Raw genomic sequence first — 20841 nt, forward strand, 5'->3', positions numbered from 1 at the left:
GCCTTCAGGAGTCTGAGGACTGGAGAAATGGAGCTGGTACTGTTAAATAAAAGCTTAGATCTCAGAGTTTATAGGGAAAAGGCCTGTGAGTTGTTTGCGTGCCTGTTATGATAGCTCATGCATCCTGCTGTCTCTGCTTCTCCTCACCCCTGTCTGTGTGCCTGTGTGGTTTGCATGGTCTGGCATGGAGCACGCTGGGAGGGTTGGCGCTGGCTTGGGCAGGGCTGGCTACCTTGCAGCTGGCTATTAACCTGCAGCGAATTCGCCCTGCCAGGCAGTCAGGCAGGCAGGCAGGAGGCCCACCCTGGCAGAGGACTCAGTGTAAGACTGTTCTTTCTCAATTTTCCCCCCCAGACACACCATCCTGAGAAGCCACTTTTTCCTACCACAGGAAGCCCAAGAGAACACTATAGCTAGCAGTCTGACAGCCAAACTGAACCCTGGCCTTTTGTATCCTGCCAGGTTTGAAAAGCTGGACATCACCCCTAAAAGTGCCCAGAAGATCAAGCCGGTGCTTGAGCGGTGGATGGCTGAGGCTGAGGCCCGCCATCGAGCAGGTATGCAGAACCTGACCGAGTTTATCGGGAGTGAACCATCCAAAAAGCGCAAGCGGCGCACCTCCTTCACACCCCAGGCCCTTGAGATCCTCAATGCCCACTTTGAGAAGAACACACACCCCTCTGGGCAGGAAATGACCGAAATTGCTGAGAAGCTGAACTATGACCGAGAAGTAGTTAGAGTTTGGTTCTGCAATAAGAGGCAAGCCCTGAAGAACACAATTAAACGCTTAAAACAGCACGAGCCGGCCACGGCAGTCCCTTTGGAGCCCTTAACAGACTCTCTAGAAGAAAACTCCTAAAGAGATGCCCACCCATAATCAGAAGCAAAATTCACAGAAACTAAACTCCACGCTTGGGACTCCACGACAATAACAATGACTTTTAATTTAATTTAAAAATAGCCCCGGCCATCATCACCCTTGTAAGTAAAAGACTAAGAAAACTACCAAGTGGACAGAATGGTTTCTACATGTCTGTTGGTTTTCCAAATAGGAAACAAGAAATTTTTTTGAAAATTTTTAAACAAGGAATACACCACACTGAAGGTGTATACGGTAGGATAGTTCCCTTCCCCCACCCGTCTCCCCCAAACCCAGTTTTTTAATGGACTTAAAGCAAACCAAATAACCACGTACTTTTTTCTGTATATTATGAAAATGTGAACACATTTTAAGGAAAAAGAAAAAAAAAAAAAACCTAAACCAAAAACCAACAACGAAGAAACAAAAACTTTGATCTGTTCAAAGCGAATACAAGCCTGCCACCTGGAGGAAGGACTGCACCCCTTCAGGTACTAAGTGCTGATTCACTATGAAACCTATTAACCAAAGTCAGAAACACGGCATTGCAACGCGATCGTTCGTCTACGCTTCTCTGCGCGTAAAGTTGTGTTACGAATTTTTACATTTGTACTAACAGAACAATAGGAAACCTGATTTCTCCCATCTTTCCCATCTATTGTCTCCACCCACGGGGTGGGTACCATTGTTGAAGCCATTCTGTGAGGCTCACTATTGGGTTTTACTTGGGTGGGGGGTGGGGAGGGTGGTCTTTTTTCTTTTTCTTTCTTTTTGACGGGAGGGCATCCTGGATCGTGTGCCAAAGCATTTGTTGCTTTTTTCTCACTATGACTTGTGGGTTTGAGAAAAGAAAATGGAGCTCGCATTTCTCTCTTTTCCTCCATTTCTCCATCTCCCTCGCGCGTGGCTCCCGGGGTCTGCTGGAAAGCCACGGAAGTGGGGAGGAACAGTGTCTTTTCCACTCAGATCCTAGTGAAATGCAGGAGAGACTCCAAAATAACTAGGGCTTTGCTCGATGAACTGTCAACACTGGCATAAGCTGTAATTGTGCTCACTGTCCACACCAGAGCTTGGGATTTTTCTCAGTCTGTTGGCCACGTACATGGAGAGCTGACCAAAACTAATTTTGTAATATAAACATAAGCTGCACATTTGGTTCAATACTTACATCTATGTTATGCTTCTGTGCAAAGCAATTTCTCTCAGAAGTCTGATAGCCAAAGAAATGTCTCAAGATTTCAGTCAAATACACACACGGCATGCACACACCCATGAACATACACACAAAGACACAGGCTAAAAAGAAAGTGATAGCAACTGGATCGTTAAAGGCCATCGTGTATCCTGTTAATCTCATCTTTTCTGCTACTTCTTTCATTCCAATATTGATGGCAGACTTTTTCAGGGGGGAATAATTATTCTTCAGGATATATAAATGGAGCAGAAAGGTGGCGGGCAAATTTAAACAACTGGAATTGGGGGCTAGGTTCTTCAGGGGAAAGGAAGTTTGAAGAAATTTTCACCAAAAGAAAAAAATATAGAAGGGGCTTATCTAACACATTAGAATACCCTTCAATATGAGAACTAGAGGATTATTTCCTTTAAAAAAAATAACTTAAAAGATCTGTGGGCTGCAATAACCTGATAAGCAAGAAGGACATGTTAGGATGTGAGGACGGCTGTGCAGGTGAGCACCTGGCACCTGCCACTGGTGTTTTCACCCAGGTACAGGCAGACGGTGTTCCATTAAAGGAGCAGGCAAAAGAGAGCCGTCAATTTGCTTGCTGTTGAAATGTAAATATTCATGCATAATTTATAATCATGCTAATGTATTATCTAGAAATAAGTTGTGAAAGAAAAAAGAGAAACCCAATCTCAAGTTGCCCAACTGAGTAGAAATGCCGTCTCCTTCCCCTAATACACTCCCTCGCCCCGGGGGGTTTGAGTTTCTTCTGTTGGCTCCTTTGCTGGTTGTGTAAATGCTATGGTATAATTGTCCCCTCCGATGATTCATGCAGCAATCAAGAGACTACCAGCAAGGAAACTCTAAAAGGAATCCTGGAAGCGGAACAAGTCACTCGTAAAGGTGTTTCCATTTTATCAGTCAATGCTAACTGGACCACAGCTAACTTGATCTTCAATGCCAGCATCACAGAGTCCCTTTCGCCACCTCAATAACTGCACAAATATGGACAACCCAGAAACCCAAAACTTTATTGATTAAAACAGATTTTGGATTCTCCTAGGACCTGCTCCAAATTCCATCAAGAAAAGCTCCTTGCGAAGAGAAGTTAACAAGATAACATATGACGGATGCTAAATATTTAAATATATGCCGGCAGCGGTTACATAAGGCCTGCTCAGTTCTGAGATCTATAATTGGGAGGGTCTAACTAGGACAGGGAAAATATAAAATAAAAGTAATCTCCCAGAGTGGAACAAAAAAGAAATATATTCATCCCACAGTCGTAACACCATTCATGTGCAGTGATTTTTTTATAGTTTTATAATTTTGTATTGTTTTATAAATTATTTATAAGGTGTTGTAATGCTTCTTATATTAATTTTTTACAGATAAATTTTTTGCTACAAGGCATAAAACGGTGCCTGAACAGATTCTTAGGAATATAAATTATACTGTGTAACTCATAAGTCTTTGGGACCACATCTAATGCTTAATTTTATGATGACATTTCTCATGTCTACTTGTAAACAACTTCATATGCCAATAGCGTTTAAGTGTCTTTTATGTTTCCATGAACTGAAGGTTAAGGTTTGCCACCCACAAAAAAATAAAAGTCACTTTGGGCATATGTGATTGTATTTCAAGCTTCAGTATTTTTCTCACATAATTTTTCATTATTGTCATCTGCATTTTCTTCATTACTTCATGAAAAAAATGACAGTGGAGATTACATTTTACACTTGTTTATAGATTTTCTTTCTTTTTCAACCAAGAAAATATTTTGAACAGTTGAAACTTAATTGCATTTGCAAGGTTTTGGCTTTTTTATGTTGTCATCACACAGATGCACACACACATACACACACAACACGAAAGAGAGAACAAAAAAGCTAAAGGAGCTAGAAAAAACAAAACAAAACAAGTAGAGGCGTATCAAAGAACTCAAGCTATAACCAAAAAGAAATCGTAAAATGCCTTTGCTCGTTTCTCTACGCTGGACCAAAGCTCAATATTTGTAGGTATATGCACATTGTATAGATATGGCTAAATGTTGCTGACAATCTCGCAATACTAAACTGTTCCTATTTTAAGAAAAAAAAAAGAAATACAAACTGTTCATCAATGTTTTACCTCAGCACTCTACTTGTACCCAGTTAATGACCAAGCTTAAAAGAAATGGAGATAAAGGAAATTGATTTTCATTTCAATGTTTGACTGTAAAATCTGTTTGGATAACATTTTGTAATGAGCCTTTTGTCATGTGATTTGCTTGTCTTCAACTTGAAATTATGTGAGGCACATTTGTTTATTTGTTGTTAAGAAAGTGATTTTTTTTTGTCCTGTGTGCTGTGATCTAGACTGGTCACCGGGGTCACTTATGAGCCACCACAAAGAGATCTGCTTCTCTGTGCCCGGAGCAGGCAGCAGGAGGGAGGGCAGGAAACAGGACTGGGTTTCTTTGGAAAAATCATCATGATGAGAAGTTGACATGATAGACTTGTGACCAAGAAGCCAAACTGAATATTTAAAAGCTCCTTACTTGCTCTGACATTGAAACCAAAGCTGATTTTATCTGCACAGGTTGCTTAATGTTTAAAAAAAAAAAAAAAAAAAACTGTACTTAATCTAGAGCAATATCTGTATGGTCAGTAAAGCTGCACTTTGTGTATTTCTTAACAGCTTCAGATCTGTCACTTTTAATTTGTACCATAAAAAATAAATAATTGTTTGACATGAGCTTCTAGGCTAAGTGTGTCTCACACTCAGATATGTCATTTAAGTTGTCAGCATTTTAAAAAGTGTATGTTACAACCCCAAATGTTAAGGAAAGGAAGGGGTTCGAGACAGACTGGTTAATATGATGATTATTTTAACTTTTCAAATGACATATTGTATTCGTTGGGACTCTTTTGGTTGCGAGTTATAGGAATCCAACTCAAACTTGCCTACACATAAACATACTGTGTTGTTTGACTTAATGGGAAGTCCGGTTGTAGACCTGAAGCACAGCTGGATTCAGTGGTTTCAAAGATGTCATCAGCCTGTGCTGCTTGGTTTCCTTCTCAGATGGATTCTCTAACCATCAACTCTAGGACTGTGAGTCATGCGCCCTTCTCTAAACTAAGCACTGGTGCTGGGGGGTGAGGCACATAAATTCATGGTCACAGGCTCATTCCTGTCTGTGGGGGGAGGGTGGGGCCTCACTCTGACGACCCTGTGGGACCACAAGGATTGAAAGACAAGTCCACATAAGAACCGGAAGACAAAAAAAAAAAAGAGCTATGGTAATGGGCAGACAAAACCCAGAGCCACCACATTCTACAACTAACACCCAGCTGTGTGCCAGGTCGTAGAGAGTTCCGTTGGTGAATAGTGATCTGCTAGTCTTAAGTAATGTCTGTAATGGCATGTTCTGGAAAATCTGGACATTTGGCATATGTTCCCGCCTGAAGTTTAGCGTGGGTAGGAGGGGAGAGTGAATGTTGTTATATAATTCACTAATTCAAAAGATAGGACCATCTTGCTAAAAGTACCAGTAAAAAAAAAATTTTAGAATCATAATCGTCATACTTTCAGTGACCTTTAGCAAACATTGTTTATGCCACATGGAAATCTGTGTATCAACTTCATATTGTGATTGATAAGAAGTGCTTTGGAGTTAGCAACAAAACCAAAAATCTGAGTAACCATACGTTATAAATGAGCCACGAAGGGGCCAGGAAGATCCAAACCTGACTTTAAAAGGGGCGGAAAAAAAATGCTGATACTTCTGCCTTGATGGGTGGGGAAAAGAAAAAAAATAAAGTCATTTTCAATGGCTTTCCTTCCATATTTAATATTCTACAAATATGAGCAAAGGTCCTGCCTATGATTATGCCTATTATTATGAAATATGTTTGACCTAGGAAACTCTATCATTTTAATTTTGAAATTTATTTTATTTTTGAAATATTATAGTATAAGAAACATGGAATTATTTCACTTTCTGGAGAAATATCACTGGTTTTTGCACAATGAATATGAGTTTCTTGAAGGCAAAGATTCTTTTTGTTTATTTCTGAGTCCTCAGCACACGGGATTTTCTGACACATGAGAAATGCTTAGCAGATATTTGTGAAATATGGAATGATTAAATGTAAAGGATGGCTGTCCTTTTTAAAGAACAGCCTAGGCTTAGAATACAACCACAAGTATCAGTTTTAAATGATTCCAAAAGCTGTTCCGATAACAATTGTCTACTAAACCAACCACAATCATACAATATATTCAGTGGCAAATGTAGTAGGACAATTGTTGATGAGTTTAATAAAGAATCTATGCTTGGAAAGAGTTCAGAAGCAACATATAGATAAAACCAACTCCTAACAAAGACAAGTCTGAGCTCCTCATCCATTGTTCTGTACCTCAAAAGGAGTCCAATCAAATACACCCATTTGTCTTACCTACCAGGCACTGAGGAAAGCCATGGTCAAGGGAAGAAGATGACACCTAAGGAGATCTTCAGTGAATTGCATGAAAACCTTTCTAAAACATATGAAATACTTCCCTGTTTTCTTAAAGCAATTATGAACATCGCTTATCCTCTTCAGGGCCTTTCTCCTATTTGCTTTATCCTTGTTAATGGCTCCATCCATCAGCCACCCAAAGCAGAAGTCTAGAAGTCATCCCAACCCCTTTATACACACACACACACACATACACACACACACACACACACACCACACACACACACATACACACACACACACACACACATATACACACACACACACACACACACACACACACACACACCCTAAGTCACTAAAGTTCTGGCAGTTCTGCCTCATGAATGCCTTTTGAGTCTCTGCTGGTCACCATCCCCCACTTCCACTACTTAGTTCAGACCCACCTGCCTCTCACTTGGATCACCGTGATATGCTCCTCCTAGCCTCTACACCCATCATATGTTTGCCACCAGAGTAGTCAAAAAGCCAGTATAAATATATTTCTCTTTTGTTTAAAATCTTTCCAACGTTACCTTCAGAAAGAGAAACAGACTCCAGCACAGAACACAATACCTTTTGTGACCTGGTCCTTGCCTACTTCTTTAGCCTGACCTCTCATCAATTCCCAGTTCATTGGGTTATGTCCTTGCCACACCAAATTTTCTAAAATTTCTCCAATGCCCAAATTACTTTTGATGCAATACCCTCTTCTTGGAATGTCCATCCACAGTACTGTTAACCTATCTAATTTCTACTCATTCTTTAAGGCTCAATTATGTGCCATTCCCCAAATAGTTATGTGCCGGGCATTGTGCTTCCTTCATCAGAACATTTATCAAGTTTGCATGTTTATTAGCCACCTCTGAAATGTTAAAAAAAAAAAATCACAGCTGTTGATCTCTGAGTGGCCTGTGGACTTGGCTTACAGATAAGTGTAGTTGGCAATAAGTTCTTTTAACTAGTTGTCATTTGCATGTGACATCTTCCTTGTCTAATAAGAGTAACAGTCATATTTGTATCATTTTCAAAGCTCTCTCATATACATTATTTTAGTCGCTCCTAACATAAACCCTAAGAAGTGTGATGATTCCTGTTTTATACATGAGAACTAAGAATCATAAAAGTTAATAGTCTTCACCAAGATCCCAGAGTTCATAGATAGAGCTGGTTCTTCAATACACTAGGAACTAGAATATTCACCAAGGTGAGTACACCTTGAAACACAGTAAACTCTGATATCGCCATGTCTTTGAACTGTCAATGAAAACTACAGTATCTGATACATGGTGGCAGTTCAGGAAAGGCTTACTGCTGTGGATAATTACCAGTTATCTAATTAGCAAGTCCACTATGATTTAGGTGAACTTAGTCTGAATGCTTACTGCTTGGCAGAAATAGTAAAGGACACATAAACGGAAATTAGAAACGTCTATATACACTGTATCCTTTTATTATCACTGAGATTTAGGGTCTCCAGATAAGAAAACAAAGAGTTCCAATGATTCCAAAGGCAAATGAGTTAAAACCAATTGAAAGTGAAAGAGAAAATCAGTGGGTCCTAGTCACTAATCCCACTAGCAAGTAAAGACCATGCAATGAGTGTGGAAATAGGAAGCTGGCCTGGGACCCGGGCTGGAAGGTCCATTCCAGAACTTTCTTTGATGCTCCCATGTCATTTTAAAGAGTTTTAGTTGGCTGGGAGTGGTGGCTCATGCCTGTAATCCCAGCATTTTCGTAGGCCAAGGCAGGTGGATCACCTGAGGTCAGGAGTTCGAGACCAGCCTGGCCAACACAGTGAAACCCTGTCTTTACTAAAAATACAAAAATTAGCCGGGCATGGTGGCGGGCTCCCGTAATCCCAGCTACTTGGGAGGCTGAGGCAGGGGAATCACTTGAACCCCAGGAGGCAGAGGTTGCAGTGAGCCAAGATTGCGCCACTGCACTCCAGCCTGGGCGACAGAGCAAGACTCTGTCTTAAAAAAAAAAAGAGTTTTAGTTGCGCTCCTGACCATTTACCAGACCTGAGATTGTCATTTGGGAAGAAATCACACTCTTCCCATTGCCTTATCTATATCACTGAAGTCTGGGATCTGTGTAAAAGTATCTGCATGAGTTAATGGGCTTTGTTACTGAGATCACTGGGGCATCACCTCTAAAAGAGGGGACGTTTCCAGGGTGTTTGGCTATTTGCACATATGCAATGATAGGAAGGCCAATATAACCAAAAGGATCCAGAACTGAAGTAGTTCCAAACACTGAACTTCAGTCAAAGAGCAAGAAACTCATGTGCAATAACACTCATGGTGAACTATAACATTGAAGCCCTTTGCAGATCCTCTTATTAAGATGCTGGACAAAAGAAGCAGAAAAGAGACTGGCATTTCTTGGATACCTACCATAGGTAGGTATTACTGTCCTCGTTTTCAAATTCTGCACTATTATCTGAGATTTGAGGCCTGCTTAGTTATACTTATGCTACTAATAAATGTTCTCATAAAGGAAGATTCACTAAGACTTACTTACGTTTAGACTGACTAAACTCCTGAACTAATGCATCATTGAAGTGGATCACTGGACCTCAGACAATGGACTTTTGATCCATGGATCTGGTCACCACTTGGGCCACATCTGTGACTACAGATGAAGGAAAAGAGATGATTTGGGGAACAGTTTTGCCTCTTTTACCTTCCAGTTTTTGTTATTGTTGAAATATTTTATTGTATAAGTAATCTATTTTTATTATAGAAAAATCAGAATATACAAAGAAACAAGCTCTTTTCATTATAAATTATTATAGTTCAGCTGTTTTTCTTTATATTGCTCTATTTTAACATTCATGGGCTGCTTTAATTGTTTGTCTTGAACTTCAGAGACAGAGGGTAAATTAGAAAACCAAAAATAGAACTCACATATCGTGAAATCCCATTTCTGTGAAATGCCACAGCTGTTTGGGTTGCCAAAACTCAGCCCTTATTTACCCAGAATCTTAACTTGACCCACCACGCAGCTAATCCCGGAGGAAAACACAACAGCCCCCTGTTGTCTGTAGGGGAGACACAAAACCCTAGATCATTTCCACACAGACTTTGCTAACCAATCAAAAGGTATGAGTGAAGAAAAGTGGATTTCAGTCATGGAAATACGCACCCCTAGGTATTGGCAGGCTCATACTGGTTGGCATGATGATCTCTTACTTAAAGTGAGTCCCTCCACTTTACATTCAAAGAAAGGTTTTATCTTCATATAAGTCCAAACCATATCAAAGCCTTCAGTAGCCAATACCATGCACACAGTGAGCATTGTACACATGTCCTTACGGGGAGCCAGACTGTGATATAAAGGCTTGGGGAAATGACTTGAACCCATCAAAATCATTCTCTGCCATCCAGTTTGATAAAAACACACCCTGACATACACACACATCGAACATTTTTATTGCTTCTTTCCAATAGCAGAAGCCTCACTCTTACTTTTTAACACACTCCTACTGTGTCCTGAATGTTCAAATTCTTACTTTTGGGTTTTTTGCTGCTTTGAATAGAGGGGAAGAGTCCACACAGGCGCCTAGTTCTGTTCCTGGGAGATCGCAATGCAACCAGTCTTTGAAAAATATAATGGGTGCTCAAGCACTTGCATGTATGTATTCTTTATTTCTGCTTCTAGAACCATCAGACTCCCCCGGAGGAACAAAAATGAGAAAAATTAATGTATCTGCAGTCTCCCAAGAGTATAAGAGCCTGTTTCTCCATATTTTCTCTTCAGGGGAAGTATTCAACTCTGAAGGGGTCCATTTAAACTTCCTGAAGAGAGCAAAATACTTGGGGACACATCAGTGCCACCTGCCCGTGCCTTGGCAAAACAACTGCCCCATCCCTTATTCTCCTCCTCCAAACCTTTATTTTCTGCTTCTCTCCTTTAAACTTACTTTGCCCTTATTTTCCCCAAAACTGGAAGTTAGCCAGACAAGACAATTCAACATTTTGTGCGTGCACCCCCTCAACTTCCTCAGCCAGGAAACTCTACTTACATTTTGTGTCCTCTTGGCCTGTTTCTCCTCTCTTTCCTGACCTCTGAACTCTGATCAGCCTCCAAGATCCAGATGAAAAGCCTAAGACCTGAAAGCATAACAGTGAAACTGACTATTTAGAGTTGAAGTCAGGATGAAGATCTATTGCAGGGGCCGGCAAATAGTAAATATTTCAGACTCTGAGGACCATACTCTGCTATTGTAGCACAAGAACAGCCATAGGCAGCGTGTAAACAAATGGTAGTAGCTGTGTTCCAATAAAACTTTATTAACAAAAACTGGCAGTTGACTGAATTTGGCCCAGAGACTGTAGTTTATAGATCCCTGCTCTATTGGGCTAAGCTGGTTTGGGCCCACCTCCAAGCCGTCCATAGTGACGCTGTTAAGGCTCCACCCAGAACCCCTAGGATTCTTTCACCCCATTTCTGTGTACTCTGCCACCTGCTTCAAAAAGGCTTGGCCCCCAAATTTTGTACCTTCTGGAGGACTTCCTCCAGCTACTAAGTCACTTTTGTCTGCAAGAGCACAGAGCCCCAGGTTCCTGGAAGTTTATGTTCCCAAATCCCTACCCCTAGAGCTGAGAGGATGGCTTCCCCAGCCCCCACAGCTTCTGGCCTGGGTACTTTCAAGGCTCATGCATACTCCAGATGGAGGGACCAGGCTGCAGTCGCCCACCCTGGAAAATGACCTGGAATCGCTCCCTCACTTATGTTGCATCTCCACTCCCTTCCCAGGTTTTGCCAAAATCCTTTCTTAATAAATCACTTACACCCAAATCCTCATCTTTGGGGAAGCTGAACTCAGGCACCATCTCAAAATGTTCTAAAAACCTATTTCTTGCTTCCCTGAAGTGTTTGCAGATCCTGGAACAGATGCTCAGACACACCCCTAGATTTATCCAGGGCCCAGGAGCCCTGTGGGAAAGACCTCAAAACTGGCCCTCAATTGAGGTTCAAATACTTGCAGAAGATTGAGATTAGAGTTCCCCGCAGGGACAGAGATTAGAGGGACAGGGGCTTTTGAGGGAAGATGACTCTGAGTAGGGGGAGCAGCAGAGCCCTGAGCAGCCATGACAGGGAGATCCTGTGAGTGCTGAGAAGGAAAGAGGCAGGAGAGAGCCGGGGCATTCCAGATTAAATAGCTCAGCACCCTTAGAAGCAGGGCCAGGGCTCGGTGACACAAGCAAGGCCCACAAGGAACAAAATTTTTTAAGGAGTCACTCAGACATGCATAAAATTTAAATTTGACATCCTAGCACCTCACCCTTGTCATGGCCCTTCCCCAGGGCTGCTTCCAAAATGAGAAAGGAGAATTCCTCCTGGCCAGAGAAGAGCTTCAGAAGGTCAGCTGCCTGGCAGAAGTTGGCAGCTTGAAAGTAACAGCAAGGGCAGTGGCTCCTGGGAAAAGGCTGCTCATCTGGTTGTGCCCTTCATGGGATGCTAGTAGATTCAACATCCTGGCTTTTCCTAGTGCCCTTCCTGGGTCATCAGCTTTTCTTAAACTGTATCCTCTGCCCAGAAAGCTCCTACTCCCCTGCCTTCTTGAAGTCTTTGCTCAAATCTCATCTTTTAAGTGGCTTACGAGGACTACCCTAGTTAATATTGCTGTCTGCACCACCACCTCCTAGCACTTCCTAAACCTATAACCTACTCAACATTTCTTATAGTGCTTGTAATCATCTTATTTGCTATGTTGTTTAACTATTTAATATATTTGTTGTTTATTATCTGCCTCTTCCTGATTAGAATATAACTCCCTCAAAGTCAGCAATCCTTGTTTGATTTACTTTTCATAAGCCCCCAAAACAGTGCCTGGCCCAATAAACATTTGTTGCCTGAATGAATGAACGCAGTTTTGGAACATACTGGTTTAGGGTTGCCAGATTTAGCAAATAAAAACACAGGACACCCAGTTGAATTTGAATTTCGGATGAATATTTCATGCAATATTTCAGGCATATTTATACTAAAAAATTTTCATTGTTCATCTGAAATTCAAACATAATTGGGAATCTTGTTTTTTATCTGGCAACCCTATACTGGTTACAACTACAACAATAATAGTTACCATTTGTTGACTGCACAATTGCAAAATGCCAGGCACTATGTAAAGGGTTTTGCCCACGTTTAATCTATAAAACAACTCCAGAAGATACTAGCTTCTTTCTTTTGCAGAAAAGGCGACTGAAGCAGAGTGAGTCTAAGTCCCTAGCCCAGAGTCTCATAGCTAGCAAGAGGACGAATGAAAATACAAGACCAGGTATGTCTGGACTGCAAGGCCTAAGAGCAGGTTCTCCTGGATCTAAGTGCCCATGGCATTGCCCAGGCACTCCTATTGGGATACTTCTCCCTCTTTCTCCCCAGCATCACTGTGTTTCTCCCAGCACCTGCCACAGTGGCTTTTTACCCTTCCAGTCTAATCCCAGTGGAACAAAGCAAGAGAACCCAAATTGCAAGTGGAAACCCTGGAGCTGCCACAGTGCTTCCTTCAGCTGCAGATCCTCACCACCAGTCCCTCCCTGCGCAGACCTCTATGAGAAAGGAGGCACCTGGCCAGTTTGAGAGATGATGAATGTCCAGAATCCAAAGGAAGATAGTTTTTCTCAGAAAAACTATGATAAATCATACCAAAATGGTTCAACCTTCCTCTCTAGACCAAAGAGGGAGAGAAGGAAATTTTGATCCCTTGTCTGTGATTTGGAGGCTCTCCATGTTGTTGCAGGACTTTTCCTTACTTCAGCTAAAGACTGGGTCCTTGTCCCATGGCCATGAAAATTTAGGCTCACAGATGATTTGAAGGGTGAAATAAATGGGATTTATTAGGCAAACAGGAAAAAAGGGGAAACAGGGACTCTCTGCAAGGCCAGAGTTCCTGCTAGTGTAGGCTTCCTGCCTCACAAATTGAATTACAGGTACCACCCAGGAAGAGGAGGGGCCGAGCTCCTCCCTGCTGCAAATGGCATGAACTTCTGTGGCTTCACACCAGTGTGCATTCCTCCCAGTGCATAGGTTGGTCAGAGGCTCTGCCAGGGAGCCCTTTCCACCTGGCTGTCTCAATGTGAGATGAAATGTCTTCTTTGGTACACTTTGGATGAGATGTTGTTAAGGACAATGGGAACAAACTTGACTTCCATTAAATATCAATAAATTTAAAAACTTTAATTATTCACGGATGCAAAAATCCTCAATAAAATACTGGCAAACCGAATCCAGCAGCACATCAAAAAACTTATCCACCACAATCAAGTTGGCTTCATTCCTGGGATGCAAGACTGGTTCAACATACGCAAATCAATAAATATAATCCATCACATAAACAGAACCAATGACAAAAACCACATGATTATCTCAATACATGCAGAAAAAGCCATCAACAAAATTCAACAGCCCTTCATGCTAAAAACTCTCAATAAACTAGATATTGATGGAACGTATCTCTAAATAGTAAGAGCTATTTATGATAAACCTACAGCCAATATCATACTGAATGGGCAAAAACTGAAAGCATCCCCTTTAAAAACCAGCACAAGACAAGGATGCCCTCTCTCACCACTCCTATTCAACATAGTATTGGAACTTCTGGTCAGGGCAATCAGGCAAGAGAAAGAAATAAAGGAGGCTGGGCATGGTGGCTCACGCCTATAATCCCAGCATTTTGGGAGGCCAAGGCAGGCGGATCATCTGAGGTCGGGAGTTCAAGACCAGCCTGACCAACATGGAGAAACCCCATCTCTACTAAAAATACAAAATTAGCTAGGCATGGTGGTGCATGCCCGTAATCCCAGCTACTTGGGAGGCTGAGGCAGGAGAATTGCTTGAACCCAGGAGGCGGAGGTTGCAGTGTGCCAAGATCATGCCATTGCACTCCAGCCTGGGTAACAAGAATGAAACTCCATCTCAAAAACTAAAAAATAATAAAATAAAAAGAAATAAAGGGTATTAAATTAGGAAAAAAGGGAGTCAAATTGTCTCTGTTTGCAGATGACATGATTGTATATTTAGAAAACCCCATCGTCTCAGCCCAAAATCTTAAGCTGATAAGCAACTTCAGCAAAGTCTCAGGATACAAAATCAATGTGCAGAAATCACAAGCATTCCTATACACCAATAACAGACAGACAGCCAAATCCTGAGTCAACTCTCATTCACAATTGCTACAAAGAGAATAAAATACCTAGGAATACAACTTACAAGAGTTGTGAAGGGCCTCTTCAAGGAGAACTACAAACCACTGCTCAAGGAAATAAGAGAGTACACAAACAAATGGAAAAACATTCCATGCTCATGGATAGAAAGAATCAATATCGTGAAAATGGCCATACCGCCCAAAGTCATTTATAGATTCTGTGCTATCCCCATCAAGCTACCATTGACTTTCTTCACAGAATTGGAAAAAAACTACTTTAAATTTCATATGGAACCAAAAAAGAGCCAACATAGCCAAGACAATCCTAAGCAAAAAGAACAAAGCTGGAGGCATCATGCTACCTGACTTCAAACTATACTACAAGGCTACAGTAACCAAAACAGCATGGTTCTGGTACCAAAACAGATATACAGACCAATGGAACAGAACAGAGGCCACAGGAATAACACCACACATCTACAACCATCTGATCTTTGACAAACCTGACAAAAACAAGAAATGGGGAAAGGATTCCCTATTTAATAAATAGTGTTGGGAAAACTGGCTAGCCATATGTAGAAAGCTGAAACTGAATCCCTTCCTTACACCTTATACAAAAATTACCTCAAGATGGATTAAAGACTTCAACATAAGACCTAAAACCATAAAAACCCTAGAAGAAAATCTAGGCAATACCATTCAGGACATAGGCATGGGCAAAGACTTCATGACTAAAACACTAAAAAAAATGGCAAGAAATGCCAAAATTGACAAATGGGATCTAATTAAACTAAAGAGCTTCTGCACAGCAAAAGAAACTACCATCAAAGTGAACAGGCAACCTACAGAATGGGAGAAAATTTTTGCAATCTGTCCATCTGACAAAGGGTTAATATCCAGAATCTACAAAGAACTTAAACAAATGTACAAGAAAAAAAAAAAACCCTATCAAAAAGTGGGTGAAGGCTATGAACAGACATTTCTCAAAAGGAGACATTTATGCAGCCAACAAACATGAAAAAAAAGCTCATCAGCCTGGCGCAGTGGCTCACCCCTATAATCCCAGCACTTTGGGAGGCCGAGGCGGGCGGATTACCTGAGGTCAGGAGTTTGAGACCAGCCTGACCAACATGGAGAAACCCCATCTCTACTAAAAATACAAAATTAGCTGGGCGTGGTGGCACATGCCTGTAATCCCAGCTACTTGGGAGGCTGAGGCAGGATAATTGCTTGAACCTGGGAGGTGGAGGTTGCCATGAGCCAAGATCGTGCCATTGCACTCCAGCCTGGGCAACAGAGCGAGACTCTGTCTCATCATCACTGGCCATTAGAGAAATGCAAATCAAAACCACAATGAGATACTATCTCATACCAGTTAGAATGGCGATCATTAAAAGGTCAGGAAACAACAGATGCTGTAGAGGATGTGGAGAAATAGAACGCTTTTACACTGTTGGTGGGAGTGTAAATTAGTTCACCATTGTGGAAGACAGTGTGGCGATTCCTCAAGGATCTAGAACTAGAAATACCATTTAACCCAGCCATCCCATTACTGGGTATATACCCAAAGGTTTATAAATCATTCTACTATAAAGACACATGCACATGTATGTTTATTGTAGCACTGTTCACAATAGCAAAGACTTGGAACCAACCCAAATGCCCATCAATGATAGACTGGATAAAGAAAATGTGGCACATACTGACCATGGAATACTATATAGCCATAAAAAAGGATGAGTTCATGTCCTTTGCAGGGACATAGATGAAACTGGAAACCATCTTCTCAGCAAACTAACACAAGAACAGAAAACCGAACACTGCATGCAGTCACTCGTAAGTAGGAGTTGAACAATGAGAACACATGGACATGGGGCGGGGGATATCACACACTGGGGCCTGTTGGGGTGTGGGGGCTGGGGGAGGGATAGCATTAGGAAAAATATCTAAGGGAGATGACAGGTTGACGAGTGCAGCAAGTCACCATGGCATATATATACCTATGTAACAAACCAGCACATTCTACACATGTACCCCAGAAGCTAAAGTGTAACTTTTTAAAAAATCAATCAATAAATAAAATTTAGTTATTTAATTATTTAATTAAGTAAATATTTATTGATTAATTAATAAAAATAAATGTATGATTTATCAATATCTATAATTATTTATAAGTAATTACTTTATGTTACTCAAGTGATAAGATGTTACTCATTTGACTCTTATTTATATATTGCGAAAAGTAAAGTTTAATAGTGGTTATAAACTAAAATGCTAACAAGGCAGGAAAGTAATGTATATGAGAAAAATGGACCCAGGAGAACAGTATAAACACAAGGATAAAAAGTACCTGACACTTGGCCTCAGTGTCAGAGACAATACGGAGTAGTGGAGAGTGTAGTGAACGGGAGAATGCACGTCTTATCGAAAGGACATAGCTGTGGCTCAGCTCTGACCTATTGTTGCTGTGTGGGAAGGTAGAGCCAGTGCTGTCAGACCTTTTAGTTTTCCCAAAGAGGCTGAAAATCTTCATTTTTGTGTGAATTCTCCTAATTTATAAATATTGGCAAGAGTTTTTAAAATTTAAATAAGCACAGAAAAAATCTGTCTAAACACTACTGGTTTTTAACCTCTGAATATAAAAACTAGACAATTCATAAATCCTGACATCAGCATCCTTTAAGTAATTTGTTTATATGTCCATGGGCTCAACTCTGTGGTGGCAGAGACCATGACTTATTCATTTTTTACTGTCCAGTACCTACACTGGTATATGATACTGATCAACAAATGCTAACTGAGTTGAAGTACAATACAATCATCAGGGTTGGTCCTTTAGTGGCCGTGGTTCTTAGGGACTACTAGGAAAAAACCCATGGGCATGGACTCCAGATATGTGGGAATATCTGCTGACCTCATGATGCACACCACCACCCCAGGGGAGCTTAAATGGCATCTCAATTCCAGCCCAAGATCTTCTCTAACTCTTTCCAATTTAACCCCCTTACCCACAACTTCTAATATCGGTGACATCAGTCATGCATAATTATCAGAGCCTTTATCAAGAAGAGGAAAAGGGAAGACTTGGACATCTTATTATTGACAGATTAGAAACATTTACTAATACACATTAATACACTTTTTGGTATGTTTAGGCCATTCACATTTAAAGTAATTATTGACAGGTAGATTAGCATTGACCACTTTGGTAACTCTTTTGGTAACTGTTTTCTATTCATTACTCTTCTTCTTTGTTTCTTTTCTTTTTTATTTTTTTTTTATTTTTTTTTGTCTTCCCCTCTTTTTCTGCCTCCTCTAGTTTTAACTGACCATTTTATACAATTCCATTTTCACTCCTGTCTTAGCATATGAATTAATACTTCTTTGTTTAATTTCTTTAGTGTTTTCCCTAGAGTTTATAATATATATTTACAATTAATCCAAGTCTACTTTAAAATAGTAGTCCAAGCACCTTATAACTGGGTATTTCCAACTCTTCCCTTCCCTCCCTTATAACATTGCTGTCAGTCATTTCACTTATCCATAAGCTATAGGTTGCTGCAAAAGTGATTGTTGTTTTGCCATTACTTTTAATTATAAAAGTAATTAATTAATGGCAATCACTTGTGCACCAACATAGTATAATAACTGGCTACATTTTTATTATTATTTTGAGGAAATTATTATGTTAGATCAATTAAGAATAAGAAAAATAAAATACTTTATTTTTCCTTCATTTTTTTCATTTCCTAATGTTCTTATGTAGATTGGAGTTTCTGACCTGTGTTATTTTTCTTGTCTCTGAAGAATTATTTCAACATTTCTTGCAAGGCAGGTCTACTGGTGACAAATTCCTTAAATTTTTTTTGTCTGAGAAAGTTTATTTCTTCTTCACTCTCAAAGGATAATTTCACTGTATCCAGAATTCTAGGTTGGTGGTTTTCTCTTTTGACTCTGAAAATATTCATTTCACTCTCTTTTCACTTGCTTCAATTCTGATGAGACGTTTGATATAATCCTTATGTTTGCTCCTCTCTATGTAAGGTGTTTTTTCCTCTGGTTGCTTTCAAGATTTTCTCTCACTGATTTTCTGAAGTTTGAATATGATTATGGCCACAATGTCAAGGACAATTGATTATGCCTAGGTGTAGATTTTTAGTATTTATCCTGCTTATGTTTTTAGCTTCCTGGATCTATGGTTTTGTGTATGTCATTAATTTTGGAAATTTTTCAGCTATTCTTACTTCAGATACTTCTTTTGTTCCTTTCTCTCTTTCCTTCTGATATTCCTATTACACATGTGTTGCACCTTTTGTCATTGTCCTACAGTTCTTGGATCCTCTGTTCCATTTTTTTTTTAATTCCTTTTTCTCTTTGCCTTTCAGTTTGAGAAGTGTCTGTGGACACATCTTCAAACTCACTAATTCTTTCCTCAGCCATGTCCAGTCTACCGATGAGCCTATCAAAGGCATTCTTCATTTCTGTTACAATGTGATTTATTTCTATCATTTTCTGTTGATTCTTTGTGTTTCCATTTCTGCTTATGTAACCCATCTCTTCTTGCAAGTTGTCCACAATTTTTATTAGAGCCCTTAGCATATTCATTATGATTATTTTAAATTACAGATCTGATAATTCTAAAATATCTGCCATAAGTAAATTTGGTTCTCATACTTACTGTGTGTCTTCTTTATTTTGTTTTGTTTTGTTTTGTTTTGTTGCCTTTCACCATGGCTTGTAATCTTTTGTTGAAAGTCAGATATGATGTATCAAGTAAAAAGAACTGAGGTAAAAGGGCCTTTAGAGTGAGGTTTTGTGTTTTTCTGACTAGAGTATAGGTAGTGTTGACTGTTTGCCATAGCTATGGTGTCAGAGACCAAAATTTCCTCTGATGTCCCTGTTTTTGTCTCTCCTGTTGTCTTTATGTTTTCCTGGAGACTGTCTCTTAAATAAAGTCTGAGATCTGTAGTTCTTTCCATTGTGATCTCTTGTTATTATACAGGGGCCTGTTGGAAAAGTGTTCTTTAATCCTATGATTAGGTCTCATTCTTTTAGTGAACCAGAGTTGGGTTTATCCCTTGTCCCAAATTAAAGGCTAGAGGAGGCTGGAATTCGGTATTTGCCTTCCCTTTCACCTAGTTAGGGTCTGGTAAAACAGTTTCCCTTGAGGGTAGGCATTGTTAAGGAGAACAAAGATGTCTGAGCTATTTACAAATGGTTGCTCTCCCCTTCTCCCAGCAAGAAGCATGAGGGATTTCTCTCCAGTCTTCACAGTAAGAATCTACTGGGGATCCTGGAGGTAAAACTCAAGATAGTATGTCCCCACAAGATTGGGAATTTTTTAACTCTCAAGCTCCTCCATACTGAGCCTCCAGCAATTTATCTATTATAGTTTAAAGTGTTCTCACTGATACTGGTTCCAGCTGCAGGCTCTGCTCTGGTATTTCTCTGTATCCACCTGTCTCTCCAGTTCTCAGGGCAACAGTTTTCCGTGTGACCTCAACTCTCCGATGGTTGGTTCTTGGGAGAGTTGCTGATTTTCAGTTTCTTCAGCATTTTTCTTATAAAAATGAGAGTAACAAGTTCCAAGCTCTTTATATGTAGAACTGGAAACTAGAAATCAGTGCACTTCTTATTACAAATCAGTAGAAGTTTCAGATAAACCCAGGACAGTATTTTGACATCAATTTATACTCATTCAAATACATTAATGTCATTGACAACATCCAGCATTCAAATATCAATTCCTGAGTTCAATAAATCCCATATGGTTAATACGTATACCTTAATTTCAAATCAAAGGATGATGTTGTGGGATAGTATAAGGTTTGAAGTCAGAAGGCTCGAGTTCAAATCCTGGCTCTGTCACATACGAGCTGTGTTATCTTGGGCAAGTAGCCTAGGTCACTGAGTTTATTTCCCAATCTGTTAAGTAGAGCCAATAAATAGTAGCTTTACAGATGATAAAATAATAGAATTCATATAAAATCAATATATAAAAATGAAATACTGTCCTATAAGTAACTAATTGATAGAAATAAGGAGTTTACTTTCCTATTTGTAATCCTCTTTATAATGTCTCTTTAATCTCACAAAGGTAGATATACGGAGCACCATTAAATACTGTCAAGGGGTTTAAACACAGTTCTTTTTTCTT

The 20841-nt window shown here is 40.0% G+C and overlaps 1 protein-coding gene and 1 long non-coding RNA gene across 12 annotated transcripts in view; one reads left to right on the forward strand and one right to left on the reverse strand.

The window, feature by feature from the left end:
• LOC105497760 (POU class 6 homeobox 2) overlaps positions 1-5819 on the forward strand; it is a 498182-nt gene extending 492363 nt beyond the window's left edge. For 8 of the 10 annotated variants that reach the window (XM_011769091.2, XM_011769088.2, XM_011769096.2 and 5 more), the window contains one exon: positions 355-5819. In XM_011769091.2, coding sequence (XP_011767393.2) covers positions 355-859 — 505 coding nt within the window. In that variant the 3' untranslated portion in view covers positions 860-5819. The remainder of the gene's footprint in view (positions 1-354) is intronic. The other 2 variants (XM_071095065.1, XM_071095063.1) reach the window with 1 other exon arrangement.
• The window catches only part of LOC105497762 (uncharacterized), a 124025-nt gene that overhangs the window by 17836 nt on the left and 85348 nt on the right, over positions 1-20841 (reverse strand). The window contains exon 2 of one of the 2 annotated variants that reach the window (XR_011622303.1): positions 10560-10640. This is a non-coding gene — a long non-coding RNA (uncharacterized lncRNA). Of the gene's footprint in view, positions 1-10559; positions 10648-20841 lie in introns of both variants that reach the window. The other variant, XR_011622304.1, reaches the window with a different exon arrangement.

The sequence above is a fragment of the Macaca nemestrina genome, chromosome 4, assembly GCF_043159975.1.
Source record: "Macaca nemestrina isolate mMacNem1 chromosome 4, mMacNem.hap1, whole genome shotgun sequence".
Classification (NCBI taxonomy): domain Eukaryota; kingdom Metazoa; phylum Chordata; class Mammalia; order Primates; family Cercopithecidae; genus Macaca; species Macaca nemestrina.